This window comes from Oncorhynchus tshawytscha, unplaced genomic scaffold (genome assembly GCF_018296145.1).
Source record: "Oncorhynchus tshawytscha isolate Ot180627B unplaced genomic scaffold, Otsh_v2.0 Un_contig_3301_pilon_pilon, whole genome shotgun sequence".
Taxonomy (NCBI): domain Eukaryota; kingdom Metazoa; phylum Chordata; class Actinopteri; order Salmoniformes; family Salmonidae; genus Oncorhynchus; species Oncorhynchus tshawytscha.
In genome coordinates, this window is record NW_024608671.1 from 1 (window position 1) to 21392 (window position 21392).

At 48.9% G+C, this 21392-nt stretch overlaps 1 protein-coding gene across 1 annotated transcript; it reads left to right on the forward strand.

The window, feature by feature from the left end:
* Positions 1–1222: 1222 nt before the first annotated feature.
* Positions 1223–20892, forward strand: LOC121843711 (serine/threonine-protein kinase B-raf-like; the record flags this gene model as incomplete). Its single annotated transcript, XM_042313491.1, is given in 10 exon segments — positions 1223–1262; positions 4675–4811; positions 6026–6228; positions 8452–8628; positions 10504–10550; positions 11648–11766; positions 13227–13358; positions 14479–14613; positions 16228–16378; positions 20150–20892. Coding segments are annotated over 10 exon segments (1164 nt in total), but the record flags the coding sequence as incomplete, so codon positions are not given.
* Between the last annotated feature and the right edge of the window lie 500 nt (positions 20893–21392).

The following is a 21392-nucleotide window of genomic DNA, read 5'->3' on the forward strand; positions in this document are numbered from 1 at the left end:
CAGCTAATGCTAGCCAGAGAAAGATGAGCTAACATCTAACGAAGTAACATTAAATAAACCCTCTTAAAACCTTTTCACCTAATTTGGCCGTCAAAATTGCACTGATAAACGATGGGGAATTGTAGCCTCCTCGTCTTTCTGCAGTTTGCCTGCCAACAATGCAAGGCTTGGTCCCCAACCAAGCACACAAGCCAACTGGCTAAACATGGCTAGCTAGCTAGCTACTTCCAGACACAGCTGTTTACATGTTACCGAGAGTGTTCTTGACTAACTATTACTTTCTTTTCCTAAGTTTACTGACCCCGGGTTAAACTCAGCAGGTGTTTCACGTTGGTAAATTCATCAGTTATTCTGCTCTCTGAATTTACGAATGCGAGAGATATGCTAACTGGATAAGCCGTTCTAGTTCTTGCTAGCTTTACCCAATGACACCTGCATCTCTAGCCGTGTATAGCCACCGAAAAACAAGATGACGGAAGAGTCAGTCACTCACCCACTCTTCCAATGACATGGTATCGTCCTAGCAGGTAGCTCGCTAGCTAACGTTAGGCTCCGTGTTTTTAGCTCGCTAGCTAACGTTAGGCTCTGTGTTTTTAGCTCGCTACATAACTAGATACGCTAGCCCATCAGCCATGTTATTGCTGACTTGTGATCATTTGGCCTTGCTAGTTTGATTATATTGTCATTCTCAACCTTAGTTACATACGTCTGTTTTAGTTTTTTTTCCAAAATATTGAGCCATTGAAACTGAGACAGTGCATTCCTTATGGTATCAGGCCCGTTGTGATTTACAACCCGATAGCAATATGTTTTGGGACTACCAAGAAATGTATTTGTTTATTATATTAATCATACATTGAACTACATCCATCTGTTCTGCCATCAATGCCTTTTTAGTGAACGTCATAACATTTAGAGTCAAATATTATTATTATTATTATTACCTATTTTTAAAACCTCTTTTAATAAAGTTGGTTTTGTATACATAAACTGGGAATTTGATATTTTTTGACTAATATATAATTTTATGAAAACAGTGTTGACTGTTTTCATATCTGCAAAAGTAGTCAGTTCCACTAAGTGTTATACAAGCTACCAAGATATACTCCAATCTGTAGCGTTTGTCTGGAATCTGAGATGACTAGCAGTCTTCACAGTATTGTGATTCTCTGTTATTTCCTCTCTCGCTCTCTCTGTCTCTCTCTCTCTCTCTTTCTTTCAGGACTTGATTCGAGATCAAGGTTTACAGAGATCAGAAGGAGGTAAGGAAGCTATCATCATCACTAATTCAATCAACAAGTCCCCCCCTACCACCACCACCACCCCCATATCCTGCATCTGTGTTCTCTTTCTCTCTTGTTTTACAAGGTCCTTGAAACTCATTTTGTCCAGTCAGAATTCTAATTCTACTAGTCTTGTTGATGCATATTTAGAATATTTGTCCTTAGACTGTAAAACTCTTGTCCCTTTTTAAGGAGACTTCCCCTTTAAGAGAGCCATCTACCCTTTTTATTCCCCTAACATTCTCTGATTTCTACTGCCCATCCATGCTCCCTCTGAAAGAGTGTAGACTACTTACTATAGGGCCAGTCTCAAATGGTACCCTATTCCCTATCTAGTGCACTACTTTTTGCCAGTGATAATGTGTGGAAAAACTCCCTAACTTTCTACTGGTCCACGGAGACAGATTCATGCATTCTCCTCATTGGCACTCATTGGGCTCTGGCCAGAAGTAGAGCACAGTACAGTGACTAGGCGTCCATTTTGGATCGGGCCTACAGTAGGTACCATAGAGAAGTGGGCCCAGTAGCTGGTCTTCAGGGCCAGTGATCCTGCTGTGTCTGTCTCTCTTTCCCCCCCTCCTGCAGCCCCCCCCTTGCAGACCCACCCACCCGCCCGCTGCTTGAGGAAGCACCGAACACGGATCTCAAGCCCCCTCCTATACTCCTACCCCAATGACATAGTCTTTGATTTTGAGTCCGAGCCTGTGTTCCGAGGTAGCTAGGCCTCTGTGGCGTGCCTCTGTGTGTGGTATTGTGGTGTGTGTGTGTGTATTGTGGTGATGTGTGTGTGTGTGTGTGTCCTCACCTCCCACCTGTGTTTTGGCCCTCCACTGTCTGTCTGTTTCGCTCTTCACTCTCTTTCCTTATGTTTTCTCTCACTACCATAATCCCTCACACTGTCACTACCGACACCCGTCCCCCCGTCCCTCTGCTTCCAAAACTCTCATATGGGAGGGTTTTTGTGTTTCAGGGCCTGTGTCCACAAAGCATCTCTGAGTAGGGCTGCGGCTCTAGGATCTGCCCGTATATTCATTATGATCTAGAAGGGAAAACCGATCCTACCGATCCTTTGGATCCAGGCTCTGATCAGAGAATAGGAAAATACACTATAGATGTACAGAACATTATATAAATGTCCTCAGAACTGACATACCATGTAACTGTGTACTGTGTTGACTGACTGTAGTTGACAGTGTACTGTGTTGACTGACTGTAGTTGACTGTAGTTGACAGTGTACTGTGTTGACTGACTGTAGTTGACAGTGTCCTGTGTTGATTGTGTAATGTGTTGACTGACTAGTTCACTGTGTTGACTGACTGTAGTTGACAGTGTAATGTGTTGACTGACTGTAGTTGACAGTAATGTGTTGACTGACTGTAGTTGACAGTGTTGACTGACTGTAGTTGACAGTAATGTGTTGACTGACTGTAGTTGACAGTGTTGACTGACTGTAGTTGACAGTAATGTGTTGACTGACTGTAGTTGACAGTGTTGACTGACTGTAGTTGACAGTGTACTGTAGTTGACTGACTGTAGTTGACAGTGTTGACTGACTGTAGGTGACAGTGTTGACTGACTGTAGTTGACAGTAATGTGTTGACTGACTGTAGTTGACAGTAATGTGTTGACTGACTGTAGTTGACAGTGTTGACTGTAGTTGACAGTGTACTGTAGTTGACAGTGTACTGTAGTTGACTGACTGTAGTTGACAGTGTAATATTTTCACTACCTTCCAGTGTGAGTAGGTTGTTGTCTTTTTAATGTTGGAAGCCACATTGAGATGTATTGGTTATAAAGTAGAGGATGTCGTTAAAGTACTACATTACCCAGAGTTCCCTACTGCACCAGGCACCTCCCCCCCATCTCAGCAAGACCCTCTCCTTCACACACTGGCACTGATGGTTTCCTCTGAACTGACGGCTTCTACGGTTGTGGCTAGATGGAGAAGTTGACGGGTTAGGGAGAAGTTGACGGGTTAGGGGAATCAGGTTCAGGTTAGGGAGAACAGTGCTGTGCTCTAGCCACAAGTGTAGAAGCCATCAGTTCTGTTAAACCATCAGTACCACCTCCCACTGTGACATCACCCCTCACCTCCCACTGTGACATCACCTCCCATTGTGACATCACCCCTCACCTCCCATTGTGACATCACCCCTCACCTCCAACACCACCAGGACACAACACTCCGACTCCCCTCAACCCTCCTGTTCTCTGAAACCCACTCTATGGCCCAATCCCAAATAGACCCCTAGACCCTACGCCAAGGATCCCTAATTACATTCAGCCGTGGGTCAAATAGTTTTCTTCATCCTTGAGCGGATGGTAAGGGGTTGCTGGAGCATAGTTATTAATCATTTGTATCGCTGCAAATTGACCGCAAGTATCCCAAATAGATAGATAGATATATAGATATAGATATATTATATTAGAGGAAAAATCATTTCAAACCTTGATTACATGTCAGTCTCTATTTATGCGTTGGAATAGTTGGACAGATTTCCTAAATTTAAAATCACAGAGCTCATTTTCTGATTTTACAGTCTTTTTGTTTCATTAATGAAAAATTATTATTAATAAAATATATACAAAATATTTTTGATCTGAACATTTTGGGAGCCAAATAAAATCGCCCGTTAGGGAACCCTGCCCTATGATCGACCCTATGATCGGACCCCTAGACCCTATGATCGGACCCCTAGACCCTATGATCGTGCCCTATGATCGTGCCCCTGGACCCCTATGATCGTGCCCCTGGATCGTGCCCCCTATGATCGTGCCCCTGGACCCTATGATCGTGCCCCTGGACCCTGTGATTGGACCCTATGATCGTGCCCCTGGACCCTATGATCGTGCCCCTGGACCCTATGATCGGACCCCTGGACCCTATGATCGAACCCCTGGACCCTAGAGATGTTTTTTGACAGGTGTAAGCAATAGGGTAATTGTTCCAACTAGGTGGAAGTTTCACTGTTTCGTTTTATACCCGTCAAATCATTTCATAGGGTCTAGGGGTCGATCCTAGGGCATAGGGGTCGATCCTAGGGCATAGGGGTCGATCCTAGGGCATAGGGGTCGATCCTAGGGCATAGGGTCTAGGGGTCGATCCTAGGGCATAGGGTCGGGGTCGATCCCAGGGCATAGGGTCTAGGGGTCGATCCCAGGGCATAGGGTCTAGGGGTCGATCCCAGGGCATAGGGTCTAGGGGTCAGTTTGGGACTGGACATATCCCTTCTCTCTATCATTCAAGCCCTGTCTTCCTCCTCTTCCTCCTCCTACCGCCTTCTGTTTGCCCTCTGTTTCTTCTCATCCTCATCTTTCCTTTTCTTTTGTTTTCCTCCTCCACCCTACCCCCCCTCCCTCCCTCTCCCTCCCTCTCCTACTTCCAATTAGGGTCGACTGCAGGGCTGTCGGCCACGCCCCCAGCCTCGCTGCCTGGCTCATTGACCAATGTGAAGGCTCCTCAGAAGTCTCCGTGTCCACAGAGAGAGAGGAAGTCATCGTCCTCGTCTGACGACCGCAATAAGATGGTGAGACACAACCGCTACAAAACACAGACCTTCTTAGAGCTGATTGGTGTATAAGGAACACAGACCTTAAAGCTGATTGGTGTATAAGGAACACAGACCTTCTTAGAGCTGATTGGTGTATAAGGAACACAGACCTTAGAGCTGATTGGTGTATAAGGAACACAGACCTTAGAGCTGATTGGTGTATAAGGAACACAGACCTTCTTAGAGCTGATTGGTGTATAAGGAACACAGACCTTCTTAGAGCTGATTGGTGTATAAGGAACACAGACCTTCTTAGAGCTGATTGGTGTATAAGGAACACAGTCCTTCTTAGAGCTGATTGGTGTATAAGGAACACAGACCTTAGAGCTGATTGGTGTATAAGGAACACAGACCTTCTTAGAGCTGATTGGTGTATAAGGAACACAGACCTTCTTAGAGCTGATTGGTGTATAAGGAACACAGACCTTCTTAGAGCTGATTGGTGTATAAGGAACACAGACCTTCTTAGAGCTGATTGGTGTATAAGGAACACAGACCTTCTTAGAGCTGATTGGTGTATAAGGAACACAGACCTTCTTAGAGCTGATTGGTGTATAAGGAACACAGACCTTCTTAGAGCTGATTGGTGTATAAGGAACACAGACCTTCTTAGAGCTGATTGGTGTATAAGGAACACAGACCTTAAAGCTGATTGGTGTATAAGGAACACAGACCTTAGAGCTGATTGGTGTATAAGGAACACAGACCTTAGAGCTGATTGGTGTATAAGGAACACAGACCTTAAAGCTGATTGGTGTATAAGGAACACAGACCTTAGAGCTGATTGGTGTATAAGGAACACAGACCTTAGAGCTGATTGGTGTATAAGGAACACAGACCTTCTTAGAGCTGATTGGTGTATAAGGAACACAGACCTTAGAGCTGATTGGTGTATAAGGAACACAGACCTTAGAGCTGATTGGTGTATAAGGAACACAGACCTTAGAGCTGATTGGTGTATCACAAAGCAGGATCATTAAGTTTAGAATATGACTGAGATGCCAAACAATGACTATAGGAGTTGTCAAGATGGCTAGAACATGACCAGGTATTCCGTTGGAGAAAGACCTAGTAAAAACACACACAGTGTGGTGACACGCACAGAGCCTGTCACCGTGCGCTGCCACTTTAAGACCGGCTCTGTTGTAAAGCAGGAAGTAAAACCATCTGTGTGCCCCCCCCCAATGTAGAAAACCCTGGGCAGACGGGACTCTAGTGACGACTGGGAGATCCCAGAAGGTCAGATCACCCTGGGTCAGAGGATAGGCTCTGGATCCTTTGGGACCGTCTTTAAGGGCAAGTGGCACGGAGACGTGGCGGTGAAGATGTTGAACGTGACAGCTCCCACCCCACAGCAGCTACAGGCCTTTAAGAACGAAGTGGGAGTCCTCCGGTAAGACACGTTTTAACGGTGAAGTCATGTAGTGAAAAGCTCACCATGTACGCAGTGGGGGAATACTAGTTTTACTGCAGACGTTGAGGTAATTAACTAGTTTTACTGCAGACGTTGAGGTAATTAACTAGTTTTACTGCAGACGTTGAGGTAATTAACTAGTTTTACTGCAGACGTTGAGGTAATTAACTAGTTTTACTGCAGACGTTGAGGTAATTAACTAGTTTTACTGCAGACGTTGAGGTAATTAACTAGTTTTACTGCAGACGTTGAGGTAATTAACTAGTTTTACTGCAGACGTTGAGGTCTTTGAGGTAATTAACTAGTTTTACTGCGTTGAGGTAATTAACTAGTTTTACTGAGGTAATTAACTAGTTTTGTTAACTAGTTTTAGGGAAGGTCTTGTTGTTGATATACTGCATGAAGTATAGTGTAAACAGGGCTTCTCTGTTTTGTCATGAAATAGCAGGGCTTCTCTGTTTTGTCATGAAATAGCAGGGCTTCTCTGTTTTGTCATGAAATAGCAGGGCTTCTCTGTTTTGTCATGAAATAGCAGGGCTTCTCTGTTTTGTCATGAAATAGCAGGGCTTCTCTGTTTTGTCATGAAATAGCAGGGCTTCTCTGTTTTGTCATGAAATAGCAGGGCTTTCTGTTTTGTCATGAAATAGCAGGGCTTCTCTGTTTTGTCATGAAATAGCAGGGCTTCTCTGTTTTGTCATGAAATAGCAGGGCTTTTCTGTTTTGTCATGAAATAGCAGGGCTTCTCTGTTTTGTCATGAAATAGCAGGGCTTCTCTGTTTTGTCATGAAATAGCAGGGCTTCTCTGTTTTGTCATGAAATAGCAGGGCTTCTCTGTTTTGTCATGAAATAGCAGGGCTTCTCTGTTTTGTCATGAAATAGCAGGGCTTCTCTGTTTTGTCATGAAATAGCAGGGCTTCTCTGTTTTGTCATGAAATAGCAGGGCTTCTCTGTTTTGTCATGAAATAACGGGGCTTCTGTTTTGTCATGAAATAACGGGGCTTCTGTTTTGTCATGAAATAACGGGGCTTCTGTTTTGTCATGAAATAACGGGGGCTGTTAGCGGGGCTTCTGTTTTGTCATGAAATAACGGGGCTTCTGTTTTGTCATGAAATAACGGGGCTTCTCTGTTTTGTCAGAAATAGCGGGGCTTCTCTGTTTTGTCATGAAATAGCGGGGCTTCTCTGTTTTGTCATGAAATAGCGGGGCTTCTCTGTTTTGTCATGAAATAGCGGGGCTTCTCTGTTTTGTCATGAAATAGCGGGGCTTCTCTGTTTTGTCATGAAATAGCAGGGCTTCTCTGTTTTGTCATGAAATAGCGGGGGGCTTCTCTGTTTTGTCATGAAATAGCGGGGCTTCTCTGTTTTGTCATGAAATAGCGGGGCTTCTCTGTTTTGTCATGAAATAGCGGGGCTTCTCTGTTTTGTCATGAAATAGCAGGGCTTCTCTGTTTTGTCATGAAATAGCAGGGCTTCTCTGTTTTGTCATGAAATAGCAGGGCTTCTCTGTTTTGTCATGAAATAGCAGGGCTTCTCTGTTTTGTCATGAAACAGCAGGGCTTCTCTGTTTTGTCATGAAACAGCGGGGCTTCTGTTTTGTCTGTTTTGTCATGAAACAGCGGGGCTTCTCTGTTTTGTCATGAAACCGGGGCTTCTCTGTTTTGTCATGAAACAGCGGGGCTTCTCTGTTTTGTCATGAAACAGCGGGGCTTCTCTGTTTTGTCATGAAACAGCGGGGCTTCTCTGTTTTGTCATGAAACAGCGGGGCTTTCTGTTTTGTCTGAAACAGCGGGGCTTCTCTGTTTTGTCATGAAACAGCAGGGCTTCTCTGTTTTTGTCATGAAACAGCGGGGCTTCTCTGTTTTTGTCATGAAACAGCGGGGCTCTCTGTTTTGTCATGAAACAGCAGGGCTTCTCTGTTTTTGTCATGAAACAGCGGGGCTTCTCTGTTTTGTCATGAAACAGCGGGGCTTCTCTGTTTTGTCATGAAATAGCGGGGCTTCTCTGTTTTGTCATGAAATAGCGGGGCTTCTCTGTTTTGTCATGAAATAGCGGGGCTTCTCTGTTTTGTCATGAAATAGCAGGGCTTCTGTGTTTTGTCATGAAATAGCAGGGCTTCTCTGTTTTGTCATGAAACAGCATGCTGGATGGATAAGTAAAAGCTCCTTCTCAGTGGTTTTGATATCCTCTCCCTGCTTCCTAACAGGAAGACGCGTCACGTCAACATCCTGCTGTTCATGGGTTACACCACCAAGCCTCAGCTGGCCATCGTGACCCAGTGGTGTGAGGGCTCCTCCCTCTACCACCATCTACACATCATAGAGACCAAGTTTGAGATGATCAAGCTCATAGACATCGCTCGGCAGACCGCACAGGGCATGGAGTGAGTTAGTCCACAACACACGGGATGTACCCCGACTAGCACCCTGTTCCTAGAACTAGTCCCAGACATAGGGAATAGGCTGCTATTTGGGATGCATCCCCTGGTTCACGCCCTCGTCCCCTACGCGGACTCTCCTGGTTCACGCCCTCGTCCCCTACGCTGACTCTCCTGGTTGACACCCTCGTCCCCTACGCTGACTCTCCTGGTTGACTCCCTCGTCCCCTACGCTGACTCTCCTGGTTGACTCCCTCGTCCCCTACGCTGACTCTCCTGGTTGACGCCCTCGTCCCCTACGCTGACTCTCCTGGTTGACGTCCCCTACGCGACTCCCCTGACGCTGACTGACTCCTGGTTGACTCCCTCGTCCCCTACGCTGACTCTCCTGGTTGACTCCCTCGTCCCCTACGCTGACTCTCCTGGTTGACGCCCTCGTCCCCTACGCTGACTCTCCTGGTTGACGCCCTCGTCCCCTACGCTGACTCTCCTGGTTGACTCCCTCGTCCCCTACGCTGACTCTCCTGGTTGACGTCCCCTCGTCCCCTACGCTGACTCTCCTGGTTGACGCCCTCGTCCCCTACGCTGACTCTCCTGGTTGACTCCCTCGTCCCCTACGCTGACGCTGACTCTCCTACTCTCCATTTTCTGTCTCATAAGGCATTAATGTGCTTAGTCTGTGGCCAACACAACACAGCAGATAGAGCTGCATTTAAATGAGTCAGCCTCTGAACTACTGTAGGTACCTGCAGAACTCACAACTCTGCTACGGTGGAGGTTAGGAGAGTCTTAACACTCACAGACTGGTACAGTGGAGGTTAGGAGAGTCTTAACACTCACAGACTGGTACAGTGGAGGTTAGGAGAGTCTTAACGTGGACAGACTGGTACAGTGGAGGTTAGGAGAGTCTTAACACTCACAGACTGGTACAGTGGAGGTTAGGAGAGTCTTAACACTCACAGACTGGTACAGTGGAGGTTAGGAGACTTAACACTATGACTGGTACAGTGGAGGTTGAGTCTTACTAACTGGTTTACCTGGGACTGTACAAGGTTAGGAGAGTTTATGTCTAGTGTACCAGTGTTTATTGTTTACAACTGGTACTGGAGGGGAACCTGGGACTGTAAATATGTCTAGTGTACCAGTGTTTATTGTTTACTAACTAACATGTACAGTGGAGGTAGGAGATTGTTTAACACTACAGACTGGTACAGTGGAGGTTAGGAGAGGTTAACCTCACTAGTTACCTGTACAGTGGAAATCCATCATCCACAGACTGGTACAGTGAAGAGCAACAGTATCCTCTCTGACCTGGTTCACCTTTTTTCCAGACAAGCACCTTTCACAGTCTGGTACAGTGGAGGTTTGACCCATTCTATAAGGAGAGTCTTAAGGCAGTCATAATCAACCCTCTCCGCTGTGTCACCTAATCAACATGTCTTCGATAGGACATAGTCTTTGTGTTCAGATCTGTTTTTACATGGTAGTCATTTAGCAGGACGCTGTTATTCAGAGGGACCTACAGTTAGCGCCTCCATCTTCGGGTGAACTAGGTGAGACAGAGACAAGTGTTGGTGCAGACAGAGCTCCCCCTCTTAACCCCAGACTGGTACAGAGCTCCCCCTCTCCTGGTACAGACGGAGCTCTAGTGTACCCTTTACCCCTAGTGTACCAGTGTTTATTGTTTACTAACTAACCTGGGACTGTAAATATGTCTAGTGTACCAGTGTTTATTGTTTACTAACTAACCTGGGACTGTAAATATGTCTAGTGTACCAGTGTTTATTGTTTACTAACTAACCTGGGACTGTAAATATGTCTAGTGTACCAGTGTTTATTGTTTACTAACTAACATGGGATTGTTGTGGTTTTCCTCCCTAGTTACCTGCACGCCAAATCCATCATCCACAGAGACCTGAAGAGCAACAGTATCCTCTCTGACCTTTCACCTTTTTTCCAACAAGCACCTTTCACAGTCTGCCTGACCTTTGACCCCAGGACGGAGCTCCCTCTCTCCTCCCCAGACGGAGCTCCTTCTCCTCCCCAGACGGAGCTACAGTTAGCGCCTCCATCCCTTCTCCTCCCCAGACGGAGCTCCCCTTCTCCTCCCCAGACGGAGCTCCCTTCTCCTCCCCAGACGGAGCTCCCCCTCTCCTCCCCAGACGGAGCTCCCCTCTCCTCCCCAGACGGAGCTCCCCTTCTCCTCCCCAGACGGAGCTCCCCTTCTCCTCCCCAGACGGAGCCCCCTCTCCCCAGACGGAGCGGAGCTCCCCCCCTCCCCAGACGGAGCTCCCCCCCTCCCCAGACGGAGCTCCCCTCTCCTCCCCAGACGGAGCTCCCCTTCTCCTCCCCAGACGGAGCTCCCCTTCTCCTCCCCAGACGGAGCTCTCCCAGCAGTCCCTTAGCTTTCTGTTCCTTAACCCCTCTCCCCAGACTGAGCTCCCCTTCTCCTCCCCAGACGGAGCTCCCTTCTCCTCCCCAGACGGAGCTCCCCTTCTCCTCCCCAGACTGAGCTCCCCTTCTCCCCCCAGACTGAGCTCCCCTTCTCCCCCCAGACTGAGCTCCCCTTCTCCCCCCAGACTGAGCTCTCCCCCCAGACTGAGCTCCCCTTCTCCCCCAGACTGAGCTCCCCTTCTCCCCCAGACTGAGCTCCCCTTCTCCCCCCCCCCAGACTGAGCTCCCCTTCTCCTCCCCAGACAGCGGTCCCTTAGCTTTCTGTTCCTTAACCCCTCTCCTCCCAGACTGAGCTCCCCTCTCCCCAGACAGCAGTCCCTTAGCTTTCTGTTCCTTAACCCCTCCCAGACAGCGGTCCCTTATCTTTCTGTTCCTTAACCCCTCCCCTCCCAGACTGAGCTCCCCTCTCCCCAGACAGCGGTCCCTTAGCTTTCTGTTCCTTAACCCCTCTCCTCCCAGACTGAGCTCCCCCTCTCCCCAGACAGCAGTCCCTTAGCTTTCTGTTCCTTAACCCCTCCCCTCCCAGACAGCGGTCCCTTAGCTTTCTGTTCCTTAACCCCTCCCCTCCCAGACATCTTCCTACACGAGGACCTGACCGTGAAGATAGGAGATTTCGGCCTGGCCACAGTGAAGTCCCGTTGGAGCGGCTCCCACCAGTTTGAACAGCTCTCTGGCTCCATCCTGTGGATGGTGAGTGATACTGCAGCGATTAAGAGGAGAACCTGAATAGACTAAACAACCAGCAGGAGAATTCAATCTACATTATTAGAATTCAAACTACATTATTAGAATTCAATCTAGGCAAAGGGGGATACCTAGTCAGTTGTCCAATTGAAATGTGTCTTCCGCATTTAACCCTCTGAATCAGAGAGGTGGGGGGGATGCCTTAGTCAACATCCACGTCTTCAGCGCCTGGGGAACAGTGGGTTAACTGCCTTGCTCAGGGCCTGGGGAACAGTGGGTTAACTGCCTTGCTCAGGGCCTGGGGAACAGTGGGTTAACTGCCTTGCTCAGGGCCTGGGGAACAGTGGGTTAACTGCCTTGCTCAGGGCCTGGGGAACAGTGGGTTAACTGCCTTGCTCAGGGCCCGGGGAACAGTGGGTTAACTGCCTTGCTCAGGGGCAGAACGTCAGATTTCTTTACCTTGTCAGCTCGGGGATTCGATCCAGCAACCTTCCGGTTACTGTCCCAACCCTCTAACCACATTAATCTACGTTGTCAGAATGTAATCTACGTTGTCAGAATGTAATCTACGTAGTCAGTCAGAATGTAATCTACGTAGTCAGTCAGAATGTAATCTACGTAGTCAGTCAGAATGTAATCTACGTAGTCAGTCAGAATGTAATCTACGTAGTCAGACAGAATGTAATCTACGTAGTCGGAATGTAATCTACGTAGTCGGAATGTAATCTACGTGGTCAGACAGAATGTAATCTACGTGGTCTACGTTGTCTGTCAGAATGTAATCTACGTGGTCGGAATGTAATCTACGTTGTCGGAATGGAATGTAATCTAATCTGTGGTCGGAATGTAATCTACGTGGTCGGAATGTAATCTACGTTGTCTGTCGGAATGTAATCTATGATCAGAATGTAATCTACGTTGTCTGTCAGAATGTAATCTACATGATCAGAATGTAATCTACGTTGTCTGTCAGAATGTAATCTACATGATCAGAATGTAATCTACGTTGTCAGAGCTGCTCTGAAAGGATCAGATATCTGTTGGTTTTTAGGAAACAGTCAATAAACGCATCAGTCTAAATGTGACGTGAGCTCGGGACGCAATTAGTCTTTCCTCAATTCCTTACCCTCCTCTCTTCTGGCCTCTATCTCAAAACTCATTGGAAGAGAGGGTCTAGGGGGGGCGGGACCTCAAATCTTCTCCTCCAGTGCGGTTTGAGGAGGAGGCGAGGACGGAAGGCGCAAGGACGATACTTTTGAGACCCAGTGTACAGGGTGAAAGGTCAATTCCAATCAATTCAGGAAGTAAACCCCAAAATTATAATTCCAAATGTTCCTCCATTTGAAGAGAATTGTAATTGCCAGTGTACTTCTTGACTTGACTGTAATTGAGCCCGACCCTGCCCAATGAAGGCTGTATATCTTGGTAAACTGTGTGACTCTGCTGTCCCCCCCGTCTGCCTGTAGGCCCCAGAGGTCATCCGTCTGCAGGATAAGAACCCTTACAGCTTCCAGTCTGACGTCTACGCCTTCGGGATAGTTCTCTACGAGTTGATGTCTGGGGCCTTGCCCTACTCCAACATCAATAACAGAGACCAGGTAGATATCTCTCCTGTTTAATATACATTTATAATGTTCTTTATGAGTTGATGTCTGGGATCCTGTCCAACCTGAGCAAGGTCTCCTACCCCTGACCTCTGACCCTGTACCTCTCTCCTCTAGATCATCTTCATGGTGGGTCGGGGATACCTGTCTCCTGAACTCTAACCCTCCACCTCTCTCCTCTAGATAATCTTCATGGTGGGTCGGGGATACCTGTCTCCTGACCTCTGACCCTCCACCTCTCTCCTCTAGATAATCTTCATGGTGGGTCGGGGATACCTGTCTCCTGACCTCTGACCCTCTACCTCTCTCCTCTAGATAATCTTCATGGTGGGTCGGGAATACCTGTCTCCTGACCCCTAACCCTCCACCTCTCTCCTCTAGATAATCTTCATGGTGGTTCGGGGATACCTGTCTCCTGACCTCTGACCTCTAACCCTCCACCTCTCCCCTATAGATAATCTTCATGGTGGGTCGGGGATGCCTGTCTCCTGACCTCTGACCCTCTACCTCTCTCCTCTAGATAATCTTCATGGTGGGTCGGGGATGCCTGTCTCCTGACCTCTGACCCTCTACCTCTCTCCTCTAGATAATCTTCATGGTGGGTCGGGGATACCTGTCTCCTGACCTCTGACCCTCTACCTCTCTCCTCTAGATAATCTTCATGGTGGGTCGGGGATACCTGTCTCCTGACCTCTAACCCTCCACCTCTCCCCTCTAGATAATCTTCATGGTGGGTCGGGGATACCTGTCTCCTGACCTCTGACCCTCCACCTCTCCCCTCTAGATAATCTTCATGGTGGGTCGGGGATACCTGTCTCCTGACCTCTAACCCTCCACCTCTCCCCTATAGATAATCTTCATGGTGGGTCGGGGATACCTGTCTCCTGACCTCTGACCCTCTACCTCTCCCCTCTAGATAATCTTCATGGTGGGTCGGGGATACCAGTCTCCTGACCTCTGACCCTCCACCTCTCCCCTCTAGATAATCTTCATGGTGGGTCGGGGATACCTGTCTCCTGACCTCTGACCCTCTACCTCTCCCCTCTAGATAATCTTCATGGTGGGTCGGGGATACCAGTCTCCTGACCTCTGACCCTCCACCTCTCCCCTCTAGATAATCTTCATGGTGGGTCGGGGATACCTGTCTCCTGACCTCAGTAAGGTGCGCTCCAACTGTCCTAAAGCCATGAGGAGGCTGATGGCTGACTGTATGAAGAAGAAGAGAGAGGAACGACCCCTATTCCCTCAGGTAACTATGGAGACGGGACCCCTATTCCCTCAGGTAACTATGGAGACGGGACCCCTATTCCCTCAGGTAACTATGGAGACGGGACCCCTATTCCCTCAGGTAACTATGGAGACGGGACCCCTATTCCCTCAGGTAACTATGGAGGACGGGACCCCTATTCCCTCAGGTAACTATGGAGGACGGGACCCCTATTCCCTCGGGTAACGACGGAGGACGGGACCCCTATTCCCTCGGGTAACGACGGAGGACGGGACCCCTATTCCCTCAGGTAACGATGGAGGACGGGACCCCTATTCCCTCGGGTAACGATGGAGGACGGGACCCCTATTCCCTCGGGTAACGACGGAGGACGGGACCCCTATTCCCTCGGGTAACGATGGAGGACGGGACCCCTATTCCCTCGGGTAACGATGGAGGACGGGACCCCTATTCCCTCGGGTAACGACGGAGGACCGGACCCCTATTCCCTCGGGTAACGATGGAGGACGGGACCCCTATTCCCTCGGGTAACGATGGAGGACGGGACCCCTATTCCCTCGGGTAACGATGGAGGACGGGACCCCTATTCCCTCGGGTAACGATGGAGGACGGGACCCCTATTCCCTCGGGTAACGATGGAGGACGGGACCCCTATTCCCTCGGGTAACGATGGAGGACGGGACCCCTATTCCCTCGGGTAACGATGGAGGACGGGACCCCTATTCCCTCGGGTAACGATGGAGGACGGGACCCCTATTCCCTCGGGTAACGACGGAGGACGGACCCCTATTCCCTCGGGTAACGATGGAGGACGGGACCCCTATTCCCTCGGGTAACGATGGAGGACGGGACCCCTATTCCCTCGGGTAACGATGGAGGACGGGACCCCTATTCCCTCGGGTAACGATGGAGGACGGGACCCCTATTCCCTCGGGTAACGATGGAGGACGGGACCCCTATTCCCTCGGGTAACGATGGAGGACGGGACCCCTATTCCCTCGGGTAACGATGGAGGACGGGACCCCTATTCCCTCGGGTAACGATGGAGGACGGGACCCCTATTCCCTCGGGTAACGAGGGAGGACGGGACCCCTATTCCCTCGGGTAACGATGGGAGGACGGGACCCCTATTCCCTCGGGTAACGATGGGAGGACGGGACCCCTATTCCCTCGGGTAACGATGGGAGGACGGGACCCCTATTCCCTCGGGTAACGATGGAGAACACTTCACTCTACATGCCAGGGGTTGAGCTGAATGTTTTAAAATGACCAAGACTATCCACCCCACCAAGATATTCACCTCACCAGAAACCTCTTCCTGCTCATGAGGTTAAGGCCAGTAACCTGTGTGGGGACCGAGCCAGCCCTCCTTGGCGTTGTTTAACTTGTATGTATGAAGGAGAATGTGTTATTTCCACCACCAGGTGGCCTCAGAGTGCTAGAAATACATTCACACTAACGTCTCACTGTGTTTTTAAAAGCTGCTGGAAAAGCCCAGGTGAGGTTCTGCTGACAGCCTCAATCTAAAATTCTCTGACTTGGCTGTCAGCTTTGTCCCTATTTGAGACGAGTGATTCGAGAGAGGTGATTGGCTAGGGATGACCTAATAACCTCCTGTGTTTTCTCCTCTGTCAGATCCTGGCGTCCATTGAGCTGCTGGCGCGTTCTTTACCCAAGATCCACCGCTCCGCATCGGAACCCTCACTGAACCGAGCCGGGTTCCAGACGGAGGACTTCAGCCTGTACGCCTGCTCCTCCCCCAAAACCCCGATACAGGGGGGATACGGTGAGGGGCCACACACGCGCTGGGGGTCCTGTAGTTTCTCCATGTACAGAGTGTTACTGCCATTTTAAATGTGCTCACGTAACCATTCTGTGATCAATGATTTGGCCTGTTGAAATAATAGATAGGATTGTAACAGACACAATAAGACTCATTTAGCACATCAGAACAGAACTGCTGTCTCTCTCCTCTCTCTCTTCCACTCTGTCCTGCTGTCTCTCTCTCCTCTCTCTCTTCCACTCTGTCCTGCTGTCTCTCTCTCTCTCTCTCTCTCTTCCACTCTGTCCTGCGGTCTCTCTCTTCTACTCTGTCCTGCTGTCTCTCTCTCTCTCTCTCTCTCTCTTCCACTCTGTCCTGCTGTCTCTCTCCTCTCTCTCTCTCTCTTCCACTCTGTCCTGTCTCTCTCTCTCCTCTCTCTCTCTTCCACTCTGTCCTGCTGTCTCTCTCTCTCTCTCTCTCTCCTCTGTCTCTCTCTCTCTTCCACTCTGTACTCTGCTGTCTCTCTCTCTCCTCTCTCTCTCTTCCACTCTGTCCTGCTGTCTCTCTCTCTCTCTCTCTCTTCCACTCTGTACTGCTGTCTCTCTCCTCTCTCTCTTCCACTCTGTCCTGCTCTCTCTCTCTCTCTCTCTCTCTCTTCCACTCTGTACTGATGTCTCTCTCCTCTCCTCTCTTCCACTCTGTACTGATGTCTCTCTCTCTCCTCTCTTCCACTCTGTACTGATGTCTCTCTCTCCCTCTTCCACTCTGTACTGATGTCTCTCTCTCTCTCTCTCTCTTCTCTGTCCTCTTCCACTCTGTCCTGCTGTCTCTCTCCTCTCTCCTCTCCCTCTTCCACTCGGTCCTGCTGTCTCTCTCTCTCTCCTCTCTTCCACTCTGTCCTGCTCTCTCTCTCTCTCTCCTCTCCCTCTTCCACTCTCTGTCCTGCTGTCTCTCCTCTCTCCTCTCTCTCTTCCACTCTGTCCTGCTGTCTCTCTCCTCTCTCTCTCTCCCTCTTCCACTCTGTCCTGCTGTCTCTCTCTCTCCTCTCTCTCTTCCACTCTGTACTGATGTCTCTCTCTCTCTCTCTCTCTCTCTCTTCCACTCTGTCCTGCTGTCTCTCTCTCTCTCTCTCTCTCTCTCTTCCACTCTGTCCTGCTGTCTCTCTCCTCTCTCCTCTCCCTCTTCCACTCTGTCCTGCTGTCTCTCCTCTCTCCTCTCTCTCTTCCACTCTGTACTGATGTCTCTCTCTCTCTCTCTCTCTCTCTCTTCCACTCTGTACTGATGTCTCTCTCTCTCTCTCTCTCTCTCTCTTCCACTCTGTACTGATGTCTCTCTCTCTCTCTCTCTTCCACTCTGTACTGCTGTCTCTCTCTCTCTCTCTTCTCTCTCTCTCTCTCTCTTCCACTCTGTACTGATGTCTCTCTCTCTCTCTCTCTCTCTCTCTTCCTCTGTACTGATGTCTCTCTCTCTCTCTCTTCCACTCTGTACTGCTGTCTCTCTCTCCTCTCTCTCTCTCTTCCACTCTGTACTGATGTCTCTCTCTCTCTCTCTCTTCTCTCTCTCTCTCTCTCTCTCTTCCACTCTGTACTCTGTCTCTCTCTCTCTCTCCTCTCCCTCTTCCACTCTGTCCTGCTGTCTCTCTCCTCTCTCTCTTCCACTCTGTACTGCTGTCTCTCTCTCTCTCTTCCACTCTGTACTCTCTCTCTTCCACTCTGTACTGATGTCTCTCTCTCTCTCTCTCTCTTCCACTCTGTACTGATGTCTCTCTCTCTCTCTCTCTTCCACTCTGTACTGCTGTCTCTCTCTCTCTCTCTCTCTTCCACTCTGTACTGCTGTCTCTCTCCTCTCTCTCTTCCACTCTGTACTGCTGTCTCTCTCCTCTCTCTCTTCCACTCTGTACTGCTGTCTCTCTCTCTCTCTCTCTTCCACTCTGTCCTGCTGTCTCTCTCCTCTCTCTCCTCTCTCTTCCACTCTGTACTGCTGTCTCTCTCCTCTCTCCTCTCCCTCTTCCACTCTGTCCTGCTGTCTCTCTCTCCTCTCTCTCTTCCACTCTGTCCTGCTGTCTCTCTCTCTTCTCTCTGCTCTCCCTCTTCCACTCTGTACTGCTGTCTCTCTCCTCTCTCCTCTCCCTCTTCCACTCTGTCCTGCTGTCTCTCTCTCTCTCTCCTCTCCCTCTTCCACTCTGTCCTGCTGTCTCTCTCTCTCTCTCCTCTCTCTCTTCCACTCTGTACTGCTGTCTCTCTCCTCTCTCTCTTCCACTCTGTACTGCTGTCTCTCTCCTCTCTCCTCTCCCTCTTCCACTCTGTCCTGCTGTCTCTCTCTCTCTCTCTCTCCTCTCCTCTCTTCCACTCTGTACTGCTGTCTCTCTCTCTCCTCTCTCTCCTCTCTCTCTTCCACTCTGTCCTCTGTCTCTCTCTCTCTCCTCTCTCTCTTCCACTCTGTACTGCTGTCTCTCTCTCTCTCTCTTCTGTCTCTTCCACTCTCTTCCACTGTCCTGCTGTCTCTCTCCTCTCTCCTCTTCCACTCTGTCCTGCTGTCTCTCTCCTCTCTCCTCTCCCTCTTCCACTCTGTCCTGCTGTCTCTCTCTCTCTCTCTTCCTCTCTCTCTTCCACTCTGTCCTGCTGTCTCTCTCTCTCTCTCCTCTCCCTCTTCCACTCTGTACTGCTGTCTCTCTCCTCTCTCCTCTCCCTCTTCCACTCTGTACTGATGTCTCTCTCTCTCCTCTCTCTCTTCCACTCTGTACTGCTGTCTCTCTCCTCTCTCCTCTCTCTCTTCCACTCTGTACTGCTGTCTCTCTCCCTCTTCCACTCTGTCCTGCTGTCTCTCTCCTCTCTCTCTCTCTCTCAATTCAATTCAATTCAAGGGCTTTATTGACATGGGAAACATGTGTTAACATTGCCAAAGCAAGTGAGGTAGACAACATACAAAGTGAATATATAAAGTGAAAAACAACAAAAATTAACAGTAAACATTACACATACAGAAGTTTCAAAACAGTAAAGACATTACAAATGTCATATTATATATATATATATATATATATACAGTGTTCTAACAATGTACAAATGGCTAAAGGACACAAGATAAAATAAATAAGCATAAATATGGGTTGTATTTACAATGGTGTTTGTTCTTCACTGGTTGCCCTTTTCTCGTGGCAACAGGTCACAAATCTTGCTGCTCAAATCTCTCTCCTCTCTCTCTCTTCCACTCTGTACTGCTGTCTCTCTCTCTCCTCTCTCTCTTCCACTCTGTACTGCTGTCTCCTCTCTCCTCTCTCTCTTCCACTCTGTCCTCTCTCTCTCTCTCCTCTCTCTCTTCCACTCTGTCTCTCTCTCTCTCTCTCTCTCTTCCACTCTGTCCTGCTCTCTCTCTCTCTCTCTCTCTTCCACTCTGTACTGCTCTCTCTCTCTCTCATCTCTCTCTTCCACTCTGTCCTGCTGTCTCTCTCTCCTCTCTCTCTTCCACTCTGTCCTGCTCTCTCTCTCTCTCTCTCTCTTCCACTCTCTGTCCTGTCCTCTCTCTCTCCTCTCTCTCTTCCACTCTGTACTGCTGTCTCTCTCTCTCCTCTCTCTCTTCCACTCTGTCCTGTCTCTCTCTCTCCTCTCTCTCTTCCACTCTGTCTGCTGCTCTCTCTCTCTCTCTCTCTCTTCCACTCTGTACTGCTCTCTCTCTCCTCTCTCTCTTCCACTCTGTACTGCTGTCTCTCTCTCTCCTCTCTCTCTTCCACTCTGTACTGCTGTCTCCTCTCTCCTCTCTTCCAACCTGATCTTCTCTCTCTTCTCTTCATTCCAGGGGAGTTTTCAGCATTTAAATAAGATGCTGATCCAGATTCCACCAGTTCAGCCAGTCCATCCCTCGTCCCTCTTCAACAAGTCTTGTGTTCCTGCGGTGGGTTTCTTCATCCATTTAACCAAAAACCAACATCCTAGTCTCAAAGGAACGTGCTGTTTTCTACTTTCCACACCTGGAGAGACAGACAGACGGCCTCTTCCTCTCTCCGCGCCACATCTCAGGAGCTCTACAGATGAGATCTGGGGAATCACCACATCGGGGAAAAACTACAACATCTGATTTTAGAAACAAGGAAAAGAAAAGTTGAATGACACACAACCAGATACACAAATTGAAGACGCACTGAAGAAACCAAACCAGAGGAAGAAGAGAGAACTGTAAAAGGAGAGAACAGCACTTCTTGATTGTAGGACTGATGAAGGAGGAATATAACTGTTGAGAGCACAAGGACAGGATTGGGGTTAGGGGTCAAGAGAGGTTAGAGGTCAATGGGTTTGGGCAGCACACGCCTTCTCACTCCCCTCCATGACGAAGAGGGCGGAGCTACAGGCACAGGAAACCACACTTCTTTCCTGGCTGCTCATTGGTTACCCGAGATGAAGGGGCCAGGTCTGAGCCAATTGCTGATGGGCTGGATTTCCCAGGGGGGTGGAGTCGACCCTGTGGGAAGAGGACTTGAAATAATTAATTTATTTGAAGAAAAAAAATCCCCAGTTCTCGTTTGTTTTGGGATTTTAAGGATATGTGGGTGGGGGGTTTAAGGATATGGGGGAGATTTTAAGGATATGGGGGGGGGATTTTAAGGATATGTGGGTGGGGGGGAGATTTTAGGATATGTGGGGGGATTTTATGTGGGTGGGGGGGGGTTTTAAGGATATGTGGGTGGGGGGAGATTTTAAGGATATGTGGGTGGGGGGGATTTTAAGGATATGTGGGTGATTTTAAGGATATGTGGGGGGGGGAGATTTTAAGGATATGTGGGTGGGGGGGGGATTTTAAGGATATGTGGGTGGGGGGGGGGGATATGTGGGTGGGGGGGATTTTAAGGATATGTGGGTGGGGGGGGATTTTAAGGATATGTGGGTGGGGGGGATTTTATATGTGGGTGGGGGGTTTTAAGGATATGTGGGTGGGGGGGGGATTTTAAGGATATGTGGGTGGGGGGATTTTAAGGATATGTGGGTGGGGGGGATGCTGTCTTGAGCTTTTTGTTCTTTTTGTTTTTGTTGACGAGATTGTTGAT